Here is a 27,238-nt window from a genome sequence, read left to right as displayed (position 1 = left end):
ACTGTGTGAACAGACAGGTCCTTCTGCGGGCGGAATTCATTGAATTCCGTCCGCAAATAATGGACCTGTCAGTTGTTTTCGTCGCCGTATGGGAACCGGCCGGAGCGTATACGATGTGTGTATGCTCCAGCCGGGATCCCAAAGCAAATAATGCTATGTTCCACTCCGCAAATCTACGGCTGTAGTTCTGCCGCGAGAACTACGGCCGTAAATTTACGTAGTGTGAACATAGCCTTATAGTAGATATGTACATTACCCACAAAAATAACAATTCTGTTGCATCTTATCAGGTGTTATAATTTCCCCTTGTAAGAAGGGTGTATCCCTGTATAGCCTGATGGCATAATGTCGGACCGTGTAGAGACATTCCCTGTCCCTTGATGTAAATGTAATGGCAGCTTAAAGGGGTATTCCACTCAATCATATCTTTTGATATGTTGTTGCCCATGAGACTAACAATTCCTTCCATACTTGTTATTATCTATTCAGTCTCCTTCTCCCAGTTCTAAGCTGCTGCTTTGTGCAGTTAACAAGTCAGACTGCTGATTGTAGGGGTAAAGAAATATTGAATGGATACCCTGAATGGATGTATCAGCAGCGCACATGCTCAGCTGCCATACTATTTACTGCAGTGAAGGGAGAAGCTGCAAAGGACCCCCCTTTAACTATATTTCTCACCTTCTCACAACATATTGACCTCCTCCCCTGCCCAGAGTTACATTTCCTTCAATTTCTCTTCACTGGAATCCCATTCTACTATAGGGAACACTTAAATGGGCACTGTCATTAAAAAAAAAAAAAAAAATCAAAAAATTTTGATCGGTCATGGGTCTCGCTGATCGGGATGCCTAGTATAGTATGCATAGATTCAGTACAACATGCACATACCTAAAAAAAAGATCTAGGATACCCAAACAGATATCAGAGTACTAATAGTGGTCTACCCCTTGTTCAGGTCCATACTGACCTTTAGGCTTGCTGTATATCCCAAGAATACATTGGTATCTTGTCAACAAAGGGACACATACTGTGGTACACAGCGGTAGGTCCATTTATGTTAGTGGTCTAAATGTTTGGGCCACCCACGCTTACATGTTTATTTAGCTGTACCTGATAGCATGAATGGCTGGAGCCATGGGGTAAGCAGAATAATGTGTATGTGTGGGAAGTGGTCAGAACGTGGATGACAGTATTTGGGCCATTAAAGTGAATGGAGCCGCTGTTGCATGCTGTGGTATTGGTAAGCTTCCTATGTTGGTGGGATGCTGAGGTATACCTGGGATGTACAGGAATAACACTGTGTGAACCCAGCCTTAAAGGGGTTATTCAGCAAAAATATTTTTCTTTCAGATCAATTGATATCAGAAAGTTATATAGATTTGTAATTTACTTCTATTAAAAAATCTCAAGTCTTCCCATACTTATCAGCTGCTGTATGTCATGCAGGAAATGTTGTTTTATTTTCAGTCTGACATAGTGCTCTCTGCTGACATCTCTGGCCGAGACAGGAATTCTGTCTCAGTTTTCTATGAATCCCCATAGAAAAACCTCTCCTGCTCTGGACAGTTCCTGTCTCGGCCAGAGATGTCAGCAGAGAGCACTGTGTCAGACTGAAAATAAAACATTTCCTGCAAGACATACAGCAGCTAGTAAGTATGGGAAGACTTGAGATTTTTTAATAGAAGTAAATTACAAATCTATATAACTTTCTGACACCAGTTTATTTGAAAAAAAAAAAAAAAAAAAGTTTTTTGCTGACCAACCCCTTTAATGTGTGTCCCATTACTAAGACAAGCCACCAATGCAGCAGGGATGGTGCACATGGTATCGCATTACCTCCACTCAGTTTCTCCTCTCCCATGAAGAATGAGACTGCACAATTCTCAGTTTTATGAATCGAATTTGAAATAAGGAATTGAAATAGCGTGGAAGGTGTTTTCTAAATTCATTTAAGTACTGTGCTTCGACTCGGTTGTCTCGTTCTTCTAGTAGGTCTAATTGACTGTTTATCTCTTTTTATAGAGCCACGGTGTGTAAGGACTGTTTTAAACCTGCCAAAAATAAACAAGTAAGTGCCTGTCCGTTCCCAGGAGGACAGATCATGTATATTGTTTGATAGAAATTTATCATCGATTACAGAGATTGACAATCAGCCGGTTTCCACAGCAAACTTAGGCTGGGTTCACACTGCGTTTTTGCAATGCAGTTTGTGTGCATCCGTTTTGATCCGTTTTTTCCATTGACTTCCATTGTAAAAAAAAAAAACGGATCAAAACAGGTCCGTTTTTTTTTGACGGACACAAAAACATAGCTGACACTATTTTAGTGTCCGTTAAAAAAAACTGATCCATTTTGAGCTGTTTTTTTTTACAATGGAAGTTAATGGAAAAACGGATCCAACCGGATGCACACAAATGCATCCGTTTTTTTTTCATCCGTTTTTCATTCGTTTTTTGCAAAAAACGGATTTCAAAAACGCAGTGTGAACCCAGCCTAAGGTGATGGAGAACATCTCAGAGACCTAACACCTTCAAGAAAAGCTCTTCAGTCATTCAAAAAACCTTCTTCCTATTACCTATGTGATTATTAATGAGGTTGTAAATCACTTCATTTACCAAAAACGACTTCTTACCCCTGAAGGACGGCTCTAATATCTTGGCCACTAGGTGTCTCCCTTTCCTGCCACCTGCTGTCCACTGCTTGTTGTTGGGAGATTCTGTCTAGTAATGGCTAGATCAGGACACAACACAGGAAGTGGGGGTGGGGCTTTGTGTGTGCTATGTGCAGGAGAAGGAGAGCCTGAGAGAGTCTGGGTTGTGGTCCTGCAAGCTGTACTACTCTGACTACTGAAGATGATCCACACCAAGTAGACAGAGCGGAAAAGGACAGTGAGTAATGGGATGGACCAGAGGCTACTGCATGGTAAAGGTCCGCATGCACTTTAGACTTTAACCGGCCGAACTTTCCGCTTGTGATGGATTTGGCCATCATCCTAGCGTATAGTGTTCTCCCAAACAACCACCGATAAATGATGTTGGTGGTTATAGGGGTCGGCCTTGATGGATAATCATGGCTGACCCCTTTGTTCAGAAAGAGAAGCTGCAGCTTACCCCTCCCTATAGAAAACACAGGAAAGCTTGGCTGTGCCGAACTTTCCTCTGCATTAGGTGGACAGGAGATATAACGGACATCTCTGCGATCTTTCGACCGTTATTTATTGAAGTTGTATGGACCTTAAGGGCACCATTACACCAAACGATTATTGGCCGCTTATCATTTGGTGTCATAGGTTATGGTAAAAGGCAATTGATCAGCTGATCGTTGTCATTCAACATATTCTATTAAAACAATAACAGCGACGGTCTGCTTCCCATGTAATAAGACAGGTCAGCGCTCGTTTCCTCCTCAATATCGGCCGTGTAAGACGGCCCTAAGAGTGGAATATTACACGTACCATCCCCGAGCCATGGCCTCCCCTAACTGTGGTGTCATAATATAGATTGCCTGCCATGGTTACATGTGTTGTCCATTTGGAGGACAGGTCATCGTGTAGGCACATACAGACAGGCGGCATGGAAATAGTATATAACCTGTTGGGATGTCTCTGCCTCTTTACCACCATATAAATATGAAAACCATTTCCCTATCCATCTACATAATTTTTTTTCTTTCCTCTTTGGCTCTGCTTTATCTCCTATAACACCTACAGAATTATGAATAAAAATGGATGTAATGTGCTTTTATATGCTATTAAAACAATGTGACTAAAGAGGAAGTAATAGGAGGAGGAAGTTGGGTTGGAAAATGGTTGTGTTTATTTACTGCCTGTTTCTAGGTGTGTGTGTGTGTGTGTGTTGTACAATACAAGAAGCACCTTGTCTGTCTGCATTATTCTGTCTAGAGTTTTGATTCCTATTTCTTGTTTAATAGCCTGGACCAGGTACATAGTAGTAGAATTAGACCCGATCATTGAATGTTCTTCATAGTCACTCATATAAGCCGTTATAAAAATAGGTATAAATATTACATAAGCAACAGGTACATAAGAGTTAAAGGGGTTGTCTGGGCTAAAGGAAGAAATAATAAAACAATGCCTGGAGGACCTGAACCGTCTGCGTATGATTTGGATCTAGGTGATAGTTAGGTTTAGCTAATGCTCTAACCTCCTTGTTGTTGTCACTTCTAACTTTAGGCTATTAGTAAGTGATGCCTACAGGCTGGTATCCACTTAGCTCATGAGCAGGTCTGTTATGTAGAGGGAGAGGCTGCTTCCCTCACCAGCCTGCTGCTCTCCTTTCCTTGTGGCATAACACAGGCTCCCTAGACTTACAATGGAACAAGGCAGAGAGAGCAGTGAGCTGGGGAGAGAAGTGCTCAGCTATGCTCTTCTCCTGGTTCTACCTAGCAATCAGTGGGGATCTGAACACCAGACCTCGACTGATCAAATCTTGGGCCAGATTTATCAATCTATGTGAATTGCCCATAGAAACCAATTAGAGCTCAACAGTTTTTTATACCAGCACAATATGAGAATCGAAACCTAATTTGTGGTTCGTTACTAGGGGTAAATCAGACCAATTTATAAAACCGCTTAAAGGGATAATCTTATTAGGTAAAATACATATTCAATAATCCCCCCTCCTGGAGACTAGTTCCATACTTGTTATTTTATCAGTCTACTTCCCGTGTTCTGAATCTGCTGCCACAGAAAACTATGTCTGAGCTGTTCTGTCCATCCTGCTTGGAACTCCCTCTTCTCTCCTCTCTTTGAGGACGCTTATGTAAACAGCATCCCTGTCTGTCTGTCTGTCTCTGCACTGTGATGCTGTGAGGGTTAATCACAGTGAGGTCGCCAGCCAACTTGACTTCAGAGGGGGCTGACTGGCATCACATAGTGCAGAGACAGCCAGCCAGTGAGGCTGTTTACATGAGCATGACAGAAGGGAGGGGGATAAGGGGGTTCAGAGTGGGATGGAGAGAACAGCTCACGCACAGTTTTCTGTGTCTTGAGCCTTAGGCGGCAGACTTAGAACTCGTGAAGGAGACTGATAACATAAGTAAGGAACAGATTGTTGGTTTGCAGGAGGGGGGATAATTGAACATATATTTAACCAAATCGGATAGCCACTTTGATAAACCTGGCACATTTTTTGACTTTTCAATGCAAAGGGCATAATCCAGCACTTGTGGCACTTCTTTAAAACCAATTTTATTCAGTCCATATATAACATGTTGCTTAAACATACAGCGAACAATAATGTTAATTTTTGTTGTATTGTTTTATTGACAGTCCACAAACACCGAGATACTGAGATAGCTGCTTGTACACATTCTATAACGTGATGGCTTCTTGCACATGTACTATACCAAGATAGCGTCTTGTACTTGTATTATACTGAGATGGTGTCTTATACACGTACTATACCAAGATAGCGTCTTGTACTTGTATTATACTGAGATGGTGTCTTATACACGTACTATACCAAGATAGCGTCTTGTACTTGTATTATACTGAGATGGTGTCTTATACACGTACTATACCAAGATAGCGTCTTGTACGCATATAATGCTGAGATGGTGTCTTGCACATGTACTATACTGGGATAGCCTCTGCCACATGTACTATACTGGGATAGCCTCTGCCACATGTACTATACTGAGATGGCGTCTTGTACACACACTATACTGTGATATCGGCTTGCACACGTACTATACTGAGATAGTGTCTTGTACACGTCCTATACTGAGATGGCGTCTTGTACACGTCCTATACTGAGATGGCGGCTTGTACACGTACTATATATGAGATGGCGGCTTGTACACGTACTATATATGAGATGGCGGCTTGTACACTTACTATATATGAGTTACAATTTACATCTATAAGGTAGAAAAGAATGGCTGTGAATCAGCAATGAGATAGTGAGATATACAGCGTGGCGTGCACTGTCCAAATAACCTGAGAACCACAGAGTTACCAGAAGAAAAATGTCCGATGGTGAGACAGATAAAATTATATTTCTCTAAAAATGTGTAAGAAAACCTTAAAAAAGCTGCGGAAACTTATTTTGTCCAAAAGTCAACATGGTTCAATAGATGATGTTCATGTATAGTTCCTGAGGGTGTGAATATTAGGTTTTTCTTGGTTATTTGTCACAATATAATCCTTGATGAATCAGACGCTATCAGACAATATCATTTATAGGTTTGGGTGGAGATGAATAAGTAGAATAATAACAGCACCACACCTAGGGGCTCGCCCAGTCCTCTGCGCCGGTAGATCCCTGACAAGGTTTAGGAGTAACTAAAGCATGTTTTATTAGCAGACTGGATTTTAGTCGATTTAAAGAAGACATAAAACAGACATTAATGAATAGTGTTACCAAGGCTCCAGTGTAGCCAAAAAGTGTGGAATAATGTAAAAAAAAATTGTATTTGTGGTTGGAGTTTCTCTTGTCTGTTAAGATGAAAACATTCACAGTCTTTTCTCCAGATCTCTCTTTTCCAGTTGAGTAACTTTTGAATCTGTGCTCTTCAAGGTAAAGAGAGAGAGAGAGAGAGAGAGAGAGAGAGAGAGAGTATGATGGCTAGAGAGATCTCCCTAGAATCTTCTCTAATGCTGACCCTCCAAGAAGAGCACCCACTCTGGCCCTACCTTGCCCTATAAGGTTCTTTTGCCTCTTTACACAAAAACACATGCAAAAAAAAAATAATAAGTAAATATATATATTCCCGACATATTTCCACCCCATTAAGGATTTCCTCAGGGCACTAAAGTACAGCATTTTATGTCTGCAGTCTGTCCTAGCCGACAGCTGCCACCCTTCCCAGTCGTATTTTCAGTAGGTTACAAGGGATGTGGAAAAGTTCCTGGTTTTGCACAGAATGAATCGATGAAGTACACATTTATTCACCATATTCCCCCCTCAGACTGAAGTACTTTTTACATTGTTGTTGCAGCTTTTTTAGTACATTCAAAAAGAAATCATGTGATAGGTGGTCATCCCAGCTCTCGGCAGCATTTTTGACATCATCATAATAATAATAATAATAATAATGTTTTTATTTGTATAGCGCACACAGATTCCGCAGCGCTTCACCTATCTGTATGTTTTTGGGTGTGGAAGGAAACCACGCAAACACGGAGAGAACATACAAACTCTTTCAGTAATGTTATCAAAACGACGACCCCTCAGGTGTTTCTTCAAGTTAGGAAATAGAAGGGGCCAGGTCAGGTCAATAGGGGGTATGGTGGACCAGTTAGAAACCCAATGTGGCAGCCACATCTTTGGAGGTATGCAAAGGTGCATTGTTCACTTCGGCAACATTTTGGCAACCACGTTGCAGAAAGCTTGTGCATGTATAGTATATTGGTAATAAAGAAACCAAGCCACTCCAGGGAGATGTCCCGTATCTGGGCTATCTATTTGGTGGACATTTACTGGTCCTCAAGAATCGGCCTATGGACAGCATTGGTTGTGCCAGGTCTGCTGATGTTGTGGGGCACCCACTGTGGGGTTCATCTTAAACGGTCATATGCCAAGTCCTAAAACGAGAAATCCAGGTTTTGAGAGTGCTGTAGGAAAGAACACTTCTCCCCTAATGTAATTGTCCTTTGCTGACTTTTTTCCTGGAGAAACAAAAACATCATGGCGACCCGTAACTCTGCAGACGTGAAAATTGCTTGTGCCTCTGCCACCTCAAGTTCTACCCGAAATGAAGAATAGCTATAGTAATCATAAAACGTCTGGTAGTTGAACAGTTGCATAACAAGATATTAAAGGGGTTATCCAGCGCTACAAAAACATGGCCACTTTTCCCCCTCTCTTGTCTTCAGTTCAGGTGTGGTTTGCAATTAAGCTCCATTTACTTCAATGGAACTGAGTTCCAAACCCCACCCAATCTGGAGACAAGAGAGGGGAAAAAGTGGCCATGTTTTTGTAGCGCCGGATAACCCCTTTAAAGGGGTTATCCAGCGCTACAAAAACATGGCCACTTTCTTCCAGAGATAGCACCACTCTTGTCTCCAGTTCAGGTGCGGTTTGCAATTAACTGCGGTTTGCAATTAACTAGAAGAAATAGTGGCACTCACCAGAATAGATTGCAAAAAAAACAAAATTTTATTCCAGATCTGGCAACTGGGATGTGGATCAACGGGCGACGATCGTTTCGCATGCTCACGTGATGCACGCTTCCTCTCGGCCCTGGTATGTATACGATTATGATGCTTCAGATTTTCCTTGGAGGCAAAACTTTTCCCTCAGGTCTCACACATGAAAGGCCGCTCTCCTGTGCCGATAACAAAGGGGGGGAGAACATACACAAATTACTATTCAGAGGAAGCGTGCATCACGTGAGCACGCAAAATGATCGTTGCCCGTTGATCCACATCCCAGTTGCCAGATTTGGAATAAAAGTTTGTTTTATTTGCAATCTATCCTGGTGAGTGCCACTATTTCTTCTATATGACAAGTTTGCAAAAGACTGTGAATTAGAGTTGAGCACCACCAAGGCATTGCAATAGTATAGTCTCCTTCGGCAAGCCACACCATTATAGTTGCCTGGAAGCCACAGCCGGTAGTGCCGAGACTTCTCTTATTGCATGCAGCGGTTTACAATTAAGCTCCATTCACTTCAATGGAACTGAGCAGCAAACCCCCGCCCAAGCTGGAGACAAGAGTGGTGCTGTCTCTGGAAGAAAGTGGCCATGTTCTTGTAGCCCCAAGTTCAATTCCAACTGCAAGGGGGCAAATCTAGGAACTTCTCAGACCCCCCCCCCTCTGTATAGCAAACACTGCATGGTACGGGGTATGGCATAGGTGAAATATTCTACACTTCTTTGCACAGTGTGAACACGAACTGTGAGATACTATAGCCACAGCGTCTGTTCCGTTTCCTGCAGCAGGTGGCAGTGAAGGTAAAAGTTGACATTTATTAAACTTTACTTCTGTTTTCCTTGTAGTAGAACATTATTCTAGTCTACAGATGGTGGTTCCTCTTTTATCTGGTTAGTTGAAGCACATAGCAGTATTTGTGTATGGACATCGCTGTCTATATGCTGATTTATAGTTATAGCATTTACAATGATCAGTTTAGTGAGATTATGTTCATTACCATAAAGGGTTTCAAGAGCTTTATCTAAAAGTGTTCTGAAGGCTTAGAAAAACGTGGCCGCTTTCTTCCAGAATCCGCACAATACAATTCCTCAGTTTGATTGTGGTTTCTGGTTTCATTGAATGGAGCTGAATTGCAATACCACACATAACCTGAGGGCAGGGGTGGTGCTGTTTTTTTGGGTTTTTTTGCAAAAAGGTAGCTGTGATTGTTCTAGTGCTGAATAATCCTATTAACACCACCAGCAGGTTGCATATTCAAAGGGGTTCTCGTTCAATAATTTTTATTGAAGATTTTTTTAAAGTAATGTAAAGATATTACCCCTTTAAGTATGACTAAGTATGCATGGTTATTATATGTATTATTTACTATTAAAAAAAATCTAAAAGCCAAATAAAATGCCTGTCTTTTCCTGAGTGGTAGTCACATCTTCTGTAGATAATGGTGTAACGCTTTGTTCTTCTTTCTGCAGTCTATTTTTACCCGAATGGCTGTCGTGAAGGCTTTAGACAAGATAAAAGACCATGACTTCTGCCTGTGAGTTCTGTTAAGCTAACTTCTCAGTACCGAGTGTATTATTAACAGAAGAGTGTGGGGGAGGAGCAGATAAGAGGAAGTCCCAGATACCTGCTCATTGTTAATGATCTGCTGATTAATTTGTTCACATCTTCTCCTGTCCTCTGTTTTTGGAAGATATTCAGAGTTCACAGAACTGGCATCTATGTCACTAGTACAATGTCTCCTATGGTTGGCCCATTTAACGTAATAGTTATAGAAATTATAGGGGAATATTTCTTTCCCTCTGAACACAGTAAACATTTCTTGAAATCTCATTTTACTTTAAACCTTCGTTGGTGGAGATCACCAGATTTTAATCACATTTCTTTGTATAATTTATATAGTTATATATATATATATCTGGCTTAAAGGGGTACTCTGGGCAAAGGTAAAAACCAGGGAGGGCAGGGGGTAGTGGGACCATATTAAAGAAATGATATTTACCCATTCTGGTCGCCCTTTGGCCTCCTAAATCTTCCGGTTACTGTTTCATCACAACACCGCAGAAACTACCTGCTCAGCCAGTTAGTGATTGTAAAGGAGTCCTGGCCCAGTCACTGAATGGTGAGCAGGCATTTCTCTGTGGGGCCATGACGTCACACGACCGAGAGATACAGCAGACTGGAGGGTGACTGTAAACAGTGATGTTGCGCTACTGGGGCACCAGGATGGGTAAGTATCAATTCATTATTATGTTCCCACAACCCCTTGTCATCCATGTTTTTCTGTGTTTGCCTGGAGTACTCCTTTAAAGAGGGGGATGTCTCACTAAGAACATCCATAAGCTGTATTTAAAGGGGTTATCCACCTGAGGGTACAGTATGTGCACACTATGGAATCCGTGTGGATAACCAACCGTGGATTGTGCTGCTTGCCCCTGTGCATCCCTGCCCATGCCATAGACTATGCACAGGTGGATGCTGCCGTCCATCCAAAGAATTGACATCACATCACTCCAGTATGTATTCCATACTAGCTGATGATGTAGCAGAGCCGACTGTGAATGAAAACATTCTAGTTCCATCCAGACTCTAAGAACATCCATAACACTTATATTATATGAGTTGTGACACAAAGACAGGTACATATGCCTGCATTCACTGACAGCAAGCAAGATAAAACTATAACTCTTCATATTACAGAGACCTAGGCTCAGGGACACATGTAAGTCTATAGAAGCAGCCAGGGGCATAGCTAATGTCTCTTGGGCCCTGGTGCAAGAGGTCAACTTGGGCCCCCCCCCCTTTCTCGATGCTATTGGTAGATATATATCTCAAGACTGATATTACCAATAATACCAGTATACAGGAAATATTATCACCGTACATATTACCGCCATACTGTTACTAAACAAATCCTGTTTACTGAGACCCATATTACCAGTACACAAGGGGAAATATTACTGCCACACCACAACCATCACCACCATATTGTTACTGACCAAATCCAGTATACTAAATCCAATAAAACACAGTACCAGATAACAACAAATAATACCACCACATACTGACTAACACCACTGCTGCTACTGACTAATACCACCACATACTGACTAACACCACTGCTGCTACTGACTAATACCACCACATACTGACTAACACCACCACTGCTACTGAATATAATCCTCTGTACATAGACCAATATCACCTCATCCAGTCATATAGAGGTGGATGCAGCTCCACACAGGCTCTATACACCATATACATTACAGTGCAGTTATATCAAGTGACTCACATGGGATGTCTTCTCTGATCGGAGTTCTTCCCTTTTCATCTTCTTCTCCATCTGCCCTGGGCCATTATGAGAACGTCTGAGCCACGAATCCACAGAATCTGCCAGACAGACATATTAGTCTCCTCACACTGACACCATCCTCATCTCTATACACACTGCACATCTGTATTGGCCCCTTTACACCCTCATTTAGTAGCTAGCCCTGACACTATGTGATCCCCTTATAGTACATATCCCCCTCTGTGCATGCCCTATTGTATACACCCCCCATGTAGTTCACCTTATAGATGGCCCCCCCAATGTTTCCCCCTTATAGATGCCCCCCCATGTTATCCCCCATATAGATGCCCCCCATGTTATCCCCCATATAGATGGCCCCCCATTTTATCCCCCTTACAGATGCCCCCCATGTTGTCCCCTCCTCCTGCCCCTTCATCACCATACTACTACCCCTTTCATCCTCCTGCCCTCCATCATCATACCACTACACCCTTCATCATCCTCTTGTTCCTTCATCATCATACCACTACACCCCCCATCATCCTCTTGTTCCATCATCATCATACCACTACACCCCTCATCATCCTCTTGTTCCATCATAATCATACCACTACACCCCCATCATCTTTTGTTTCATCATCATACCACTACACCCCCATCATCCTCTTGTTCCATCATCATCATACCACTACACCCCCCATCATCCTCTTGTTCCATCATCATCATACCACTACACCCCCATCATCCTCTTGTTCCATCATCATCATACCACTACACCCCCCATCATCCTCTTGTTCCATCATCATCATCATACCACTACACCCCCATCATCCTCTTGTTTCATCATCATACCACTACACCCCCATCATCCTCTTGTTTCATCATCATACCACTACACCCCCCATCATCCTCTTGTTCCATCATCATCATACCACTACACCCCCCATCATCCTCTTGTTTCATCATCATCATACCACTACACCCCCATCATCCTCTTGTTTCATCATCATACCACTACACCCCCATCATCCTCTTGTTTCATCATCATACCACTACACCCCCCATCATCCTCTTGTTCCATCATCATCATACCACTACACCCCCCATCAACCTCTTGTTTCATCATCATCATACCACTACACCCCCCATCATCCTCTTGTTTCATCATCATACCACTACACCCCCATCATCCTCTTGTTTCATCATCATACCACTACACCCCCCATCATCCTCTTGTTTCATCATCATACCACTACACCCCTCATCATCCTCTTGTTCCATGATCATACAACTACACCCCCATCATCATACCACTACACCCCCATCATCCTCTTGTTTCATCATCATACCACTACACCCCCCATCCTCCTCTTGTTCCTTCATCATACCACTACACCCCCCATCCTCAGCTTGTTCCTTCATCATACCACTACACCCCCATCATCCTCTTGTTCCATCCTCATCATCATACCACTACACCCCCATCATCCTCTTGTTCCATCCTCATCATCATACCACTACACCCCCATCATCCTCTTGTTCCATCCTCATCATACCATTACACCCCCCATCATCCTCTTGTTCCATCCTCATCATACCACTATACCCCCCATCATCCTCTTGTTCCTTCATCATACCACTACACCCCTATCATCCTCTTGTTCCTTCATCATACCACTACACCCCCCATCATCCTCTTGTTCCTTCATCATACCACTACACCCCCATCATCCTCTTGTTCCTTCATCATACCACTACACCCCCATCATCCTCTTGTTCCTTCATCATACCACTACACCCCCCATCATCCTCTTGTTCCACCATCATACCACTACACCCCCCCATCATCCTCTTGTTCCTTCATCATACCACTACACCCCTCATCATCCTCTTGTTCCATCCTCATACCACTACACCCCCATCATCCTCTTGTTCCTTCATCATACCACTACACCCCCCATCATCCTCTTGTTCCATCCTCATACCACTACACCCCCCATCATCCTCTTGTTCCACCATCATACCACTACACCCCCCCCCCCATCATCCTCTTGTTCCATCCTCATACCACTACACCCCCCATCATCCTCTTGTTCCATCCTCATACCACTACACCCCCATCATCCTCTTGTTCCACCATCATACCACTACACCCCCCCATCATCCTCTTGTTCCATCCTCATACCACTACACCCCCATCATCCTCTTGTTCCATCCTCATACCACTACACCCCCATCATCCTCTTGTTCCATCATCATACCACTACACCCCCCATCATCCTCTTGTTCCATCCTCATACCACTACACCCCCATCATCCTCTTGTTCCACCATCATACCACTACACCCCCCATCATCCTTTTGTTCCATCCTCATACCACTACACCCCTCATCATCCTCTTGTTCCATCCTCATACCACTACACCCCCATCATCCTCTTGTTCCATCCTCATACCACTACACCCCCCATCATCCTCTTGTTCCATCCTCATACCACTACACCCCCCATCATCCTCTTGTTTCATCATCATACCACTACACCCCCCATCATCCTCTTGTTTCATCATCATACCACTACACCCCCCATCATCCTCTTGTTCCATCCTCATACCACTACACCCCCATCATCCTCTTGTTCCATCCTCATACCACTACACCCCCATCATCCTCTTGTTCCATGATCATACAACTACACCCCATCATCATACCACTACACCCCCATCATCCTCTTGTTCCATCCTCATACCACTACACCCCCATCATCCTCTTGTTCCACCACCATACCACTACACCCCCATCATCCTCTTGTTCCACCACCATACCACTACACCCCCATCATCCTCTTGTTCCATCCTCATACCACTACACCCCCATCATCCTCTTGTTCCACCACCATACCACTACACCCCCATCATCCTCTTGTTCCATCCTCATACCACTACACCCCCATCATCCTCTTGTTCCACCACCATACCACTACACCCCCCATCATGTCCTTTAAAACAAAAAAATCTTTACTCACCTGAATGGTTCCTCTAGTCTTCTAGTCACGCGCGCTGGCGGGCTTCTCGCGGCGGGGGCGGGGCTTCCCGCGGAGGGGGCGGAGCTTCGCGGGACCTGTCTTTTTGCCTACCTGATGCTCCCAGCCCCGCACGTCAGCCGGCCCCGTCCCAGCCGCCTCTTGTGATCGCAGGCAAAACATTGCTTGCGGTCACAAGAGGGAGTGGGAGGGGAGCAGTGCAGTGGCAAGGGGGGGCCTCGCGGGCCCCCCCTTGGTAGCGGCCCGGTCGCGGTAGCTACGCCACTGCAAGCAGCTTCGGGGACACAGCAAGGTGGCATGGGGGGCCCAGCCGGGCCCCCCTGGCTGGCGGGCCGGGTCGCAACTGCGACCGTTGCGACCCCTGTAGCTACGCCACTGGAAGCAGCACAGGTGCATGGAGATGATGTCTCGTGGGGGCCGGGTTACCAAGTCAGTAGACAGCTAACCTGGCCCCCAGAGAGGAGTTCACATGTCCTGTGACTACAAAGGGAGGGGGGAAGAAGGAGCAGCACATTGTCAGGGTGGACACAGAGAAGATGATTTTAGATGTCCAGAGTGGGTAATAATGAGAAAAAAACAGGTACAGGGTGCAAGATGGGTGGTATTGGGGAGGGGTATCGTTTAGAATATATATATATATATATATATATATATATATATATATATATATATATATATATATATATCCTGAATAACCCCTTGCATATGTCCTATATACCAGTGATTCTGGATACATAGTTGATGCTGAAATAACAAAAAAGAAATCTGTGAATAAATGAGCTGTCCTTATTGAGGCTGTGATTCATTTGTGAAGCCGGCATGATAAATCCTGCTTGATTTCTATATATTTTATAGCCACTTCCCATGGCCTCCATCTTCTCCGAAGACAACTTGTCAAGTTGTTGATATCCAGTGCAACCATGCATCGGTTTTTGTGGCAGGTATATCCGAAATCTCTTTCTTTTTATCGTTTCCATTAATTTTTTGGGGGGATTGTATTTTTTTTTATCGATGGCAGAGTTCATACCATAACTATCCCCAAGAGGGTTTATGTACTGTACCTACATGTGCATGCTAAAAAGGTCGGGTAGTGGGTGCGGGAACCTTAAATGTAAGAGCTCTGCCTGTTGATGTATGTTCCATGTCTGTTTCACATGTGGCCGTGTTGAGTCATTTTTTGGTACCAGCCAATATAGGTATCACTGTGGCAGCTTGTTATCCCCTATTCTATGGATGGGGGATAACAAGTCAAGATAATACCCTTTTAGGCTGTTGATATTGGGTATTCGTTGATTACCAATAAAACAATTACAATAGCTGTAATTATTTTGCAGGAAGATATAACAAATATTCAAGGACATTGCCCCAGACCCCATGGGTTATTGATGGGGAGAGGAAGATGGAGTCTTCTGTGGAGGAGTTGATAACCGAACAGCTTATGGCAGTGTTTAAAGCTGATAGTAAGTGTGCAATGTCTGTGGTTTCAGGTTATGGGTAAGATGTGGATTCAGTTGTATCCAGTCTAAGCAATCCTCTGGGGGCTACATGACTTCACTTCTGCATCAAAGGATACATTGGTAGCTTCCATTGCAAATTCTGTCGTCTTTGAGGATGGAAAAAGGCAAAAAGCCGTACTCCTTGGACTGTATTACAAGTAGAGATGAGCGGACTTCAAGCACGCTTGGGTTTGTTCAAACCTGATCGCTCTGCATTTGATTACCGCTGGCTGAAGAAGTTGGATGCAGGCCTAAGGCTGCCTGAAAAACCTATATACAGCCATAGGCTTTAGCCACCAGTAGTCAAATGCAGAGCATTTGGGTTCGGACAAATCAGAGCGTGCTCAAGGTCTGCTTGTCTCTAATTACAAGGCATTGTGGTCTGGCAAATATAAACATATGTCATGTCCTAGAGGCATGCCAAAAGTTTGGATCAGTCGGAGTCTGGATGCAAAGACACAGATTGCTAGAACTAGTGGGGAGAAGTCTGCAGAAGGTGGATTCTATAGAATGTCTATAGAGCCAATCTTGGGCAAAGGGGATAGAGACTGGGAGAAAAGGGCATACCTGTCTCTTATGTGTCAAATTTTTCTTTTATAAGGAATAGCAACACTAATCTCAGTATACTATACACATATGACAATAAAGGGAAGCCATGTATTCCTACAGCTGTCAGGATTTATTGTGCATTTCTGTTGCCAGTGTCAATGAATGTAGTCAAAGAACCTTATACTTTTTATATATTCATTCCTTATTAATGATAAAATAATAATGCAGTATAATGTGTAATTGTTATAGCACAGAAATTATTATTATTATTATTATTATTATTATTATTATTTATTTATTTTATATTTTTACTCTTTGTAAGGTTTTAACTTCTCATCTTCAGGAAGAGAGGATGTGGACGTCAGGACTCTTGGGAGAGGTCTGTAATAAAGTATTATTTATTATTACTAGAAAACACGTATCGCACCTATAAAACTGACCCCACTGAACTCTCATGTCTTATAGGAAGGCCGTTTGCCATTGAGATGGTAAATCCTCACAGAGTCAACTTCAGTAAACAAGAGATGAAAGATCTTCAGCAGGTGATTATGCCGCATACATCGTGTTACTTTACATGCATCCATGTACACAAGACATATAGACATTTGCCTGCCCTGGCTGATGGACTGGCCGCTCAGCCAATCAGTGACTGGAGTGGCGCCCCCACCCCCCCCCAGTCACTGACTGGCTGAGCGGCCAGTCCATGAGCCAGGTTGTGACGTATCTGCTCTGGAGATCCCAGAGCCTGGTGAGGGTTCTGCAGCCGGTCCTGCCGTTCACAGCGGGAACAAGGAGAGGTAAGTTAGTACTTGTAATCAATTTCCCCCCTGCCGGCTGCTGGATTTTATAATCCGCCGGACTTTAAGGATCTGTTCATCACTGTATACCATGCACTTCTCTTAGCGATGTCTAGAGATTGGTTGGAGTCTAAACCCTGATCCAAACGATGACATTTTTTTACCTATCTGTCTGACAAGTCATTCTGCTTTTCCATCCTTTGATCCTTTTGTACTGGAGATTTCTTTATTGATGTTACACAATGGTAACTTGTAACATAGTGTGAATCCATATAGGCTCCTCCCTGAAGAAATGGTCTCTGAGGTCGGCACTCTGAGAATAAACTGACATTTATTAGATCACATGATTCCTTACACAAATATAGGAAATGCTTCTTCAGTGTTTCCTGTTTTTTTTTTTTTTTCATCTTACAGAAAATAAACAACAGTGACAAAATAAAAGTCCGGGACTTGCAGATGGTTTCTAGGTAAGAGGCTTTTGCTGAGTTTCGGGCAACTTTTCTGCATTGAAATGGCAGGAATTTTGTGTCATTCTCATCTTGTTGAATGGGCAGAAAGAGAACTGGCATAATCAGAAAACATAATGCCAAGTCATGTCCATGCCTGATTCCCCCCCCCCTTAAAGCGACTCTGTACCCACAATCTGCCCCCCCCCCCCCCAAACCGCTTGTACCTTCGGATAGCTGCTTTTAATCCAAGATCTTTCCTGGGGTCCGTTCAGCAGGGGATGCAGTTATTGTCCTAACAAACAACTTTTAAACTGGCTGCCCCGTGCCCAACGGCCGTGGCCTAGATTGTATATGCATTAGGCTGGCACAACCTCTGTCCCTCCTCCCCGCCCTCCTCATCATTAGGAATGCTCCAGGCAGCTATTCTCCTATTCATCACCTGTGTCAGCACGGCACAAGGTCTGGATCATGTTCCAGTGGCATTCCTAATGATGAAGAGGGTGGGGAGGAGGGACATAGAGGGTGTGCCAGCCTAATGCATACACAATCTAGGCCACGGCCGTTTGACACAGGACTGCAAGTTTAAAAGTTGTTTTTTAGGACAATAACTGCATCACCTGCCGAAGGGACCCCAGGACAGATCTTGGATTAAAAGCAGCTATCTGAAGGTACAAGTGGTTTGGGGGGGGGATACAGATTGTGGGTACACAGTTGCTTTAAAGGGGGTAGTATTGACTGTGCACACCTGTATATGTATAATGGCCGCCACAATGTGACCGAAACTACTTTCATTCAGGCCAGTGCGTTTTTGGCCATGTGAGATTACAGTCATGCTATTTCTCTGAATTGGTTTTGTTATTTACGTGTGATGTATAATATGTGGAATATCTTTTTATGTATATTCAAGGGAGGCAGTGGCACACATGAAAGAAGGAGAAGAGGAGAAGACTAAGTGCTACAGCGCGCTAATCTGGGTAGAGAAGCCCATAGACAGCAAAGACATAGAATTTCTCAATGACATAAAGGTTTGTCATGCCAACAGTATTGTGTAATGGCTTTAGTTTCTTGGTTTGGAGTGGGATCTTTAAAAAAAAAAAAAAAAAATGGGAACATATCTGATGACTCCCAAATCAATGAAAAGAAAAAAAATAAGTAAATAAGCTATACATTTACCATAAATCATCCATGCCATAGAAAACTATAAAGAACCCTAGATTCCTCAAGACTAGCCAAGTCATGGCAGTGTTTGGGCATTGTTTCGCCAGTACTCGATCACGACTGGCCACCCACCACCTCTTTATTTCTCAGAGATGCAGAGAGCAGAACAGATGAGACAGACGTTTTCTGCTCCCTAGGCAATCCCTTTAAATACTAGTGTAAATATAAGGCTATGTTCACACTACATAAAAGCATGGCCATTGTTGCCATCGGAAACAACGGCCGTACTTTTCAGGTTGTGGAACACTGCCTCTGCTTCTATGGGATCCTGGCCGGAGCGTACAGACATCTTATACGCTGCGGCCGGGATCCTGTGCGGCGCCGCAAAGAACTGACATGTCAGTTTTCTTCGGGCGCAATTCAATGTATTGCGGCTGTAGGAAACCCTGCCAGTTCACATAATGAAGCAAGCGGCTCCGGACGCTTGCTTCATTGTGAGCCGCGGGAGGTTCTGATGCGCCCGTAAAGATCACCCGGGATGATGGCAGAGACCGGCCGGGTCACGGAACGGCCGGTCTAATACGTTGTGTGAACATAGCCTAAAGACTATGTTAAATGTTATAGAGTGCCTGGCATGTCTCTTGTAGGAGTTGAAGCTCATACAGAAAACTCCTCTCCGAGTCCTCCACAGACGACCCCTGGCTTCACGATGCAGAATTATTCACACTATGAAAGCAGAGTACATGGATGAACACCATTTTCGCCTGTATTTGAAGACACAGGCTGGGACGTATCCTTCCTTCACTGTTGCAGCAGCATTAGAATAAGCATTGATATATATTGCTGGAAAGTTAGGAATGAAAACATGCCAGCTTCTTTGTTATCACCACTTAGACTTTAGAGAATTGGGCCCAGTGTCCTCCCTCAGGGTCCTATTACACAGGCCGATCAAGGCCCGATCAATATTGTAAACAAGTGGCAATCTGTTAGATCGGCGCTCGTTTACCGGGCCTATTACATAGTCCGATAATTGTTTAGCAAGGGCTGCACAGACATCCTTTTTTTTTTTTTTTTTTTTTTTTATATAATCTTTATTAAAATTTTATCCTTACATTTCAAGGCAAAAAAAAAACGCCATATCACAATATATTACATCAGAATTACCTCTCCCTTCCCCCCCTCCCCCCCCCCCCCCCCAAAATAAATAAATAAATAAAATAAATATATAAAAGAGGCAAAATCCAAACCACAAACATTTACACTTTGAATATCTTCCATTTTTCTTTCTGGACATTATCCTCTCAGATTTTCTCTCTGCCATTGATTCCCATTACAAAAACATTGAGTTGATCTTTCATTGGTCTATTCCTATACTCAATTACCATAACACTGTACATACTGGAGCCTCCCACTCCCCTAAGTATCTCCTACTAGTTATTTACCCATGATGTAACCTATACAGCCCCAGAAGAATAGAAAGGAGAGCACAGAAGAGAAGAACCCTCCTCTAATGAGAGAATCCTATCCTCATAAGTTGGGCCGGAGGACGGAAGGACACGGACCCACAGGGTCGTAAGGTCGAGCCAGGTCACCATTCTAACGCCAGGTACCCTTATTCACTTGAAATACTCATTATAGCAACTATTAAACTAAAGAACAACAAGTACATATATGCAAATATATTTATCGTTATGAACCTTAACTGATATCAATAATAGTAAACTCCCAGACTCAAGGGCATCACTTCAAGCCCAGATCCATATATAATGAACCAACGGCTCTCCGTATCACCCCTATTATGCTTTAACCGGAAGTTATTAACTGATATTAAAACTTACTCATTATTTAAATTTCTTAGGTAATCAAGTATCATAGGTCCACGGCTCCTCCCATAGTGCTCCGCTCGACCCCACGCCCCAACTAGGCCACTACCACCCCGTCCCCCTTCCCCCCCAAAGCTGGACCAGATCTCTCCTACACCCCTTATCCAATCATTATGCTCTTTCAGGGGTCTCCGATCCCTTAATGATTTCCGTGCAGCCCTTGCCCAAACAGTTAATACTTTACCTGTCCACATTCCCGGTGTTCTCCTGCGCTCTGTATGCGTCCCGGCAGTATAACCTGTAATATTTGTCACATGCATGAACATTTTTAGTGAGTTCACCGTGTTAGCTTCCTTTGGCAGAAAGTTCCTTGTCTTACTGCTCTTACAGTAAAGAATCCTCTTCTATGTTGGTGTGGAAGCCTTCTACTTCTAGATGCATTGGGTCTCCCTAATCACCTATCTCTGTAATGACCTATGATATATTTATACATAGTAATAGGATTTTGCCAAAGTTTTTCCAGTTTTATAATTTTTTGGGTACTGTAATCCATGCATTCCATTAGTTTAGTTGGTAGTCTGGTTGTAAACCAGCTTAACCCCTCTAAAAGCTATTTTTGGGGCAATTGGGCTCTACTACAAGACCCTTTTCTCCACTTAAAGCTCTTTGATGTCCTATAGGTCTTTATGGCTCTTTAAAATTCGGGAACTGACCGGGGTCCCAACTTTGATCTTCCACAACCCAACACTGTGTATATATAATGTCCTTGTATCTTTAGTTGAAACTTTTCAAGTGTTCTCCTGTTGATTCTTTAGATACCCAAAAAATGGCAAGTTCATGGAGTAGAAGAACTGTACCTTTTTTAGGCGAGATGGAAATAACCATTATTTTTAAGGTGTGGGGAAAAAAACTAAACATATGGATAAATTCATCCTCTTGGGGAGAATGTTCTCTGTGATTTTGAAATTTGATTTACCTAAAAACTTTTAGGGTTAGAAAATATGTCCTGCTTCTTCCAGAAAATGAAAATAAAAGCTTATAAGTAAAGGCAAATATTTTCAGTCAACATTACCAGCACACGCAAGCCCACATACTCCCATGTTATTTGTGTCGTAAGTATCAAATTTTCTGAGTAAGGGTCCACCTCTTTTTGTTTTGTTTTTTCTTGTGGTCAAACTTGTATTACCGGATCTAGATGACAGTCTTGAATGTAATTTGACAAGTGCAAAGTGGCTATAGGAACCCAATGTCATGCTTCAGTTGCACTCCAATAAAAAATAAGTAGAAAACTTACACCAACAGAAGTGTGACCTGAATAAATACTCACATGACAAGAGGTAGAATTCAACTATAAAAGTCCAAAAGAAGAGTTAAAACGAGGGGACAATGAGCAAAGAACAATGATATTTCAGGAATAACCAGGTAAACTACAATGGACATTCCGATGTCAAAAGAAAGAAAAATTAAGACATAAAAGTATGTGTTAAACTCTTATGGGCATTCCGGAAGACAGGTAGCCAATATAATCTAAAATTTTTTTATATATATATATATATATATATATATATATATATATATTTTTATACAGAAGCACAGAATCTATTTGTCCCTTTAGCAGTCCATCGTTTCTTTATCCGTAATAAGGCATATGGATGTTGTAGTAAGTGAAGAGCTGTCTATGTATTACATACATTTAACTGAATGCCTGCTATGTAAAGTGGCTTAAATTTGAAAGGTATTTTCTCAGGTCAGATAGTATCTTTAAAAAAGCAGTCCACATTTTTTTTATCCTTCCAGCTCTGTTCCATTGGCCGTCAATGGAGATGTATTGTAATACCACACACAACCTGAGAACAGGGGTGTCGCTATTATCGCTGTTTTTTCTAATTCTGGATAACTCCTTGAAGGTTGCTTGCTTATGTCTGACCTAGTACAGTTTAATTCCAACGCTCAGCAGTATATGGAGATACAGTACCTATGTCTACAGCTAGCACTCTTTGAGACAAGTCTTGACCGTGAACACCGTTCCATTCTACAAAGTTTTCCTTAACAGTTATCAGATATATAAAAGAGTTTGCACATGGCGACTTTGGAAGAACAGTTCCCAATATTGGCTCCATGATGAAAACTACAGCAGATATTCTAGAGCTGGATGTGGAGGTTAGTAGTGATGTGTGTATTGGTGTAAGAGATCATAAAGCCAGAGTGTGAGTTCTATTTGGTAAATGTACGTGTCTGTTCCTTAGATTATATTGGTGCTTAATTAATTAACGAACACTTTGGGTAAAGTAACTCTCATTGAAAAGCATTGAACTTTTCTTACTGATACAGAGCTCCAAATTCTCTGCTTTATTGCACAAACCTATAGCAGTAATATAAAATCAGCTTATTAGATGCTACTTATGGGTAGTGTACCTCCTTGGTGGAAGATCATTGACTGCAAAACATCTCTCTACAATGCACTAAAGGACATTTTGCTTAGTTAACAGAATGGGAGGGTGCACACCATTGGACTTTGAGAAGCAAAATGGTCTTTTGGACAAATTGCCCACCATATATGCCATTGTGACCAAGCTGTTAAAAAATGATGGGAGCAGTGGTTATGTGAGAGCACACATGATGAACAGGTTCTGGATGGACCAGACAGACCATCATTGTGTGGTCCCTGTCCACCATCTAGACACATGTGGCCTCTTTATTACACTCCTATCTGTTCCCAGTCTATATCCAGGTGCCTAGCATAGGGAAATTTGGTGTCACAGTGCCCATTATATGTCATGCCATTGACAGTCAGAATTACCTTAATATGCAATGACCTTGTGAACGAGAAATCTGACCGGAATCAAATAATCTTTAGCTGCGAATTCAGGTTCTGTTTGGGATTTGATGATGGCCGGGTTCCAATATGGAGGACTCCTAGTGAACGCTTCAATCCTGCTTTTGCTGTAGGATGACACACTGCCCCCTGCTGGTGTGATGATTTGGGGAACCATCTTATAGAACAGTCAGTCTCCCCTAGTAGTGATATGAGGGATACAAACAGCTCAGGGATATGTACAGGGAATCCTGCAGCCACATGTGTTGACTGTAATGGCAGGGTCTCTGGGTAGTATTTGTCAGTAGGATAATGCTCGTCCACACAGTGAGGGTTCCCAGGAATGTAACATGTAACATCTATGGGTAAATGTGCTGCGGGACGCCATACAAAACTTTTTTTGTTCTTTTAGTAAGTAGAGATGATAGAACAGGGCCGAGGTTCAGGTTTGTACCAACCCGAACCATCGGCATTTGACTCCCGCTGCCTTCCCGTTCCGTGGGGAAGGTGGAGACAGGCAGAGTACCTATTACCTAGGCTGTATCCCTGTTTTCCAGACGGTACTCAGGCTGTCTCCACCTTCCCCCACGGAACGGGAAGGCAGCGGGAGTCAAATGGCCCTGTTTGATCATCTCTATTAGTAAGCAGAGACATCATCTCTTGGTCTGGGCTATTAGCAGAGTAAATGGGTGACTGAATTTATACATTTCCCGTAAATCTACTCTCTTTCCCCTTTTTCATCCTGTCTCTATTAGTCAGTGGATGTGGACTGGCCTCCTGCTTTAGAAGACTGACGTTTTACCAGAGTTTACTTTGGCGCTTGGAGAATAAGGATAATCGTGTACGTTGGCAAAACAGTGGACGGAAAATCTTGGATCATGTTGATCTGTTATTTTATGTGGTTTACAGTCCGTGGCATATTATGTCTATGATATTTATTCGAGAAGAGGACAGGAAAAGAACAAGAAAATTGATTTGTAGGGTGGGTTCTAACAAAATCTGCTGCAATTCCCGGTGCTGTCATTTTGTATGGTTATGCAAGTATGTAAACCCTGTGCCCCTTAACCCACCGCTGACCAGTGAATACTTTACCCATCTGCACTCCGGCCTGCTTCTGTGGCTCCCGGCTCCCTGGTTTCCTGCTCAGCCAATCAGTGCGCTGTCCAGCTGCTGAGCGGGACGTCAGGGAATCAGGAGCCACAGAATCAAGCCTGGAGCGTTGACAGGTGAAGTATTCACCAGTCAGCAGTGGGTTAAGGGGGATGGGGTTTACGAGTATGTAAACCTATATAAACTGATAATATCAGGAATCGCAGCAGAACTCACAGCATAAAAATCCACTGCAATTCCAGTAAGTGTGAACCTACCCTTAGGGTGCGTTCACACGTACAGGATCTGCAGCAGATTTGATGCTGTGTTCTGTTATTTAGTTAAATTGATATAAAATCTGCTGCGGATCCTGTAAGTGTGAACGCACCCTTAGTGTAGGAATAGTGGGGGAAATTTATCAAACATGGTGTAAAGTGAAACAGGCTCAGTTGCCCCTAGCAACCAATCAGATTCCACCTTTCATTTTCCAAAGAGTCTGTGAGGAATGAAAGGTGGAATCTGATTGGTTGCTAGGGGCAACTGAGCCAGTTTCACTTTACACCATGTGTGATAAATCTCTCCCATGCTGCAGCAAATGCTCATGAGGGGTATTCTCATCTGAAGCATGTCATACAAAACAGAAGATTGTAAAAAGGAAAAGGACCACCTAGTTGATCTACCCCTTATATTATTTCTAGAGATGACCAAATTTACAGTACTAGCCAAGCGCTTCGCTAGGCTCGGCAGTCGGCTTGAACTCTGTGCTGCTCCTCTCCTGTTGCCTGGAAAAGCTGCATCCAGTAATGGGAAACTTCTTTCAGTTTCCCAGGACTGGATCCAGCTTTTCCAGGCACTTGAAGAGGAGGGACATGGATTTTAAAGGCAGCAGACTGACAAGCCGACTACCGAGCCTAGCAAAGCGCTTAGCTAGTACTGTCATCTCTATTATTTCCTTTATTTGCCACCTGATTCCAAGACTCCATAGGGCTGCATCCAACTTCTTCAGTCACCAGTATTCAAATACCAAAAGATCGGACTCGGGTCCACGCTTGTCTCTAGTCATCCCGTATATATGCTATATATATTTGAGATGAGGCTAGCCCTTCAAATGAAATTTGTACATAAAACTGTTTGTACTGATAGTTCACTTTATACGCTATGTACAACTTATTACAACACTTATTTTTTAAGAATAAAATTTAATTTTTTTCATGTTTGCTGTTTTATTCCAGAATTCCATTTTTTAATCTTTGGTTAAGAGCTGAATTCCATGATTCCTGTCACAGGGTTAAACAATAAATTTACAGCTGCCTGATGTCACCACTAGGTGGAGCTTATTGAATACAGACTTATCCAGCTGGCATTGTGATCTGATATCAGTGTTCACAAAAAAAGAGAGGTCATATACACTGAATAGCCATTTTTATAGTTCCTGTTGCTGATTTTGGAGGACCTGTGAGGAAGCCTAGAACATATCATATAGAACGTATAGAATTTACATGATCTTGGCATACTATTGAAGCAATACACAATACAATAAAAACTGACTAAAATAACTGGTGCCAGAGATTTGTAATTTACTTCTATTAAAAAACATAAAATCTTACAGTTCTTCTCAGCGGCTGTATGCCCTGCAGGAAGTGGTGTATTCTTTCCAGTCTGGAGAGCAGTAGAGGTTTTCAATGGGGATTTGCCACTGCTCTGGACAGTTCCTGGACAGAGGTGGCAGTAGAGAGCACTGTGTCAGTCTGGAGAGGCAACACCTCTTCCTGCAGGACATACAGCAGCTGATAAGTACTGGAAGATTTTTTTTTATAGAAGTAAATGACTAATTTCTGGCACCAGTTAATTTGAAAGAATTTTTTTTTTTTTTTTGCTGAACTACCCCTTTAATTTTTTTACATAGCGTAAAAAGAACTCAATTGTTTTATTGTACTTCCACTTTAAATCAAGGGATTCTGGTTCCTTTCCATTACCACAAAAATTTCGGTTGCCACATCAACCTAGAAATACAGTATATTTCCATTGCACAAGCACTGATGGCAGCTTCCTCTGTCAAGTCCCTATATGTTGTATGTGAAAGCAGCAATGCACACTGTAGACGTGATTGTGAGCCGCAGCTATCACTCACGTCTATTACAATGCTTACAATGGGCTGTCAGTGGCAGTCAGTCATGTGGAAACTGTAGAAGGGAGAAACTCTAAAGCTATCGGTTTGGGTATAATAAAATGAGTAGGCGAGTGTCACATGAATATGCTATATGAATTCATAGGCAAAGCCTCGTGAGTTCCAGGTGTTGAATGCCTTCTATAACTTACTAGGAAATAGTTATATACTTGTCACATAATAATAATTAGCTTAATATTAAAATAGACGGATTCCTGATCCCCACGCTGTCATATCTTTCATCTCTGTAAGACTTTCCATCTGTGTGTGCAGTAGCGTAGGCCACACTCGTCATAAGAAACTACTCACGTGCATCAACCAAACCATAGGTGCCTCAAGCACACATAGAGAATTTCACCCACACACTTGTTGGGGGGAAACGATAGTATTATATAAATCTAGTTAAACATGGACGTGTGGTTACTAAAGATGATCGAACAGAAGAAAATC

The 27,238-nt window shown here is 42.7% G+C and overlaps 1 protein-coding gene across 4 annotated transcripts in view; it reads left to right on the top strand.

Moving 5' to 3' along the window:
• PUS10 (pseudouridine synthase 10) overlaps positions 1 to 24,712 on the top strand; it is a 52,698-nt gene extending 27,986 nt beyond the window's left edge. For 3 of the 4 annotated variants that reach the window (XM_069954141.1, XM_069954140.1, XM_069954142.1), the window contains 11 exons: positions 2,023 to 2,068; positions 9,587 to 9,651; positions 15,301 to 15,386; positions 15,780 to 15,905; positions 16,813 to 16,869; positions 16,956 to 17,032; positions 17,702 to 17,754; positions 18,644 to 18,761; positions 19,542 to 19,684; positions 22,778 to 22,877; positions 24,288 to 24,712. In XM_069954141.1, coding sequence (XP_069810242.1) covers positions 2,023 to 2,068; positions 9,587 to 9,651; positions 15,301 to 15,386; positions 15,780 to 15,905; positions 16,813 to 16,869; positions 16,956 to 17,032; positions 17,702 to 17,754; positions 18,644 to 18,761; positions 19,542 to 19,684; positions 22,778 to 22,877; positions 24,288 to 24,326 — 910 coding nt within the window. In that variant the 3' untranslated portion in view covers positions 24,327 to 24,712. Of the gene's footprint in view, positions 1 to 2,022; positions 2,069 to 9,586; positions 9,652 to 15,300; positions 15,387 to 15,779; positions 15,906 to 16,812; positions 16,870 to 16,955; positions 17,033 to 17,701; positions 17,755 to 18,643; positions 18,762 to 19,541; positions 19,685 to 20,356; positions 20,501 to 22,777; positions 22,878 to 24,287 lie in introns of those variants that run through there. The other variant, XR_011360213.1, reaches the window with a different exon arrangement.
• Positions 24,713 to 27,238: the final 2,526 nt, after the last annotated feature.

This window comes from Dendropsophus ebraccatus, chromosome 15, assembly GCF_027789765.1.
Source record: "Dendropsophus ebraccatus isolate aDenEbr1 chromosome 15, aDenEbr1.pat, whole genome shotgun sequence".
NCBI classification, from domain to species: domain Eukaryota; kingdom Metazoa; phylum Chordata; class Amphibia; order Anura; family Hylidae; genus Dendropsophus; species Dendropsophus ebraccatus.
Note: the sequence above shows the minus strand (reverse complement) of the source record. Positions and strands in the feature narration are given on the sequence as shown.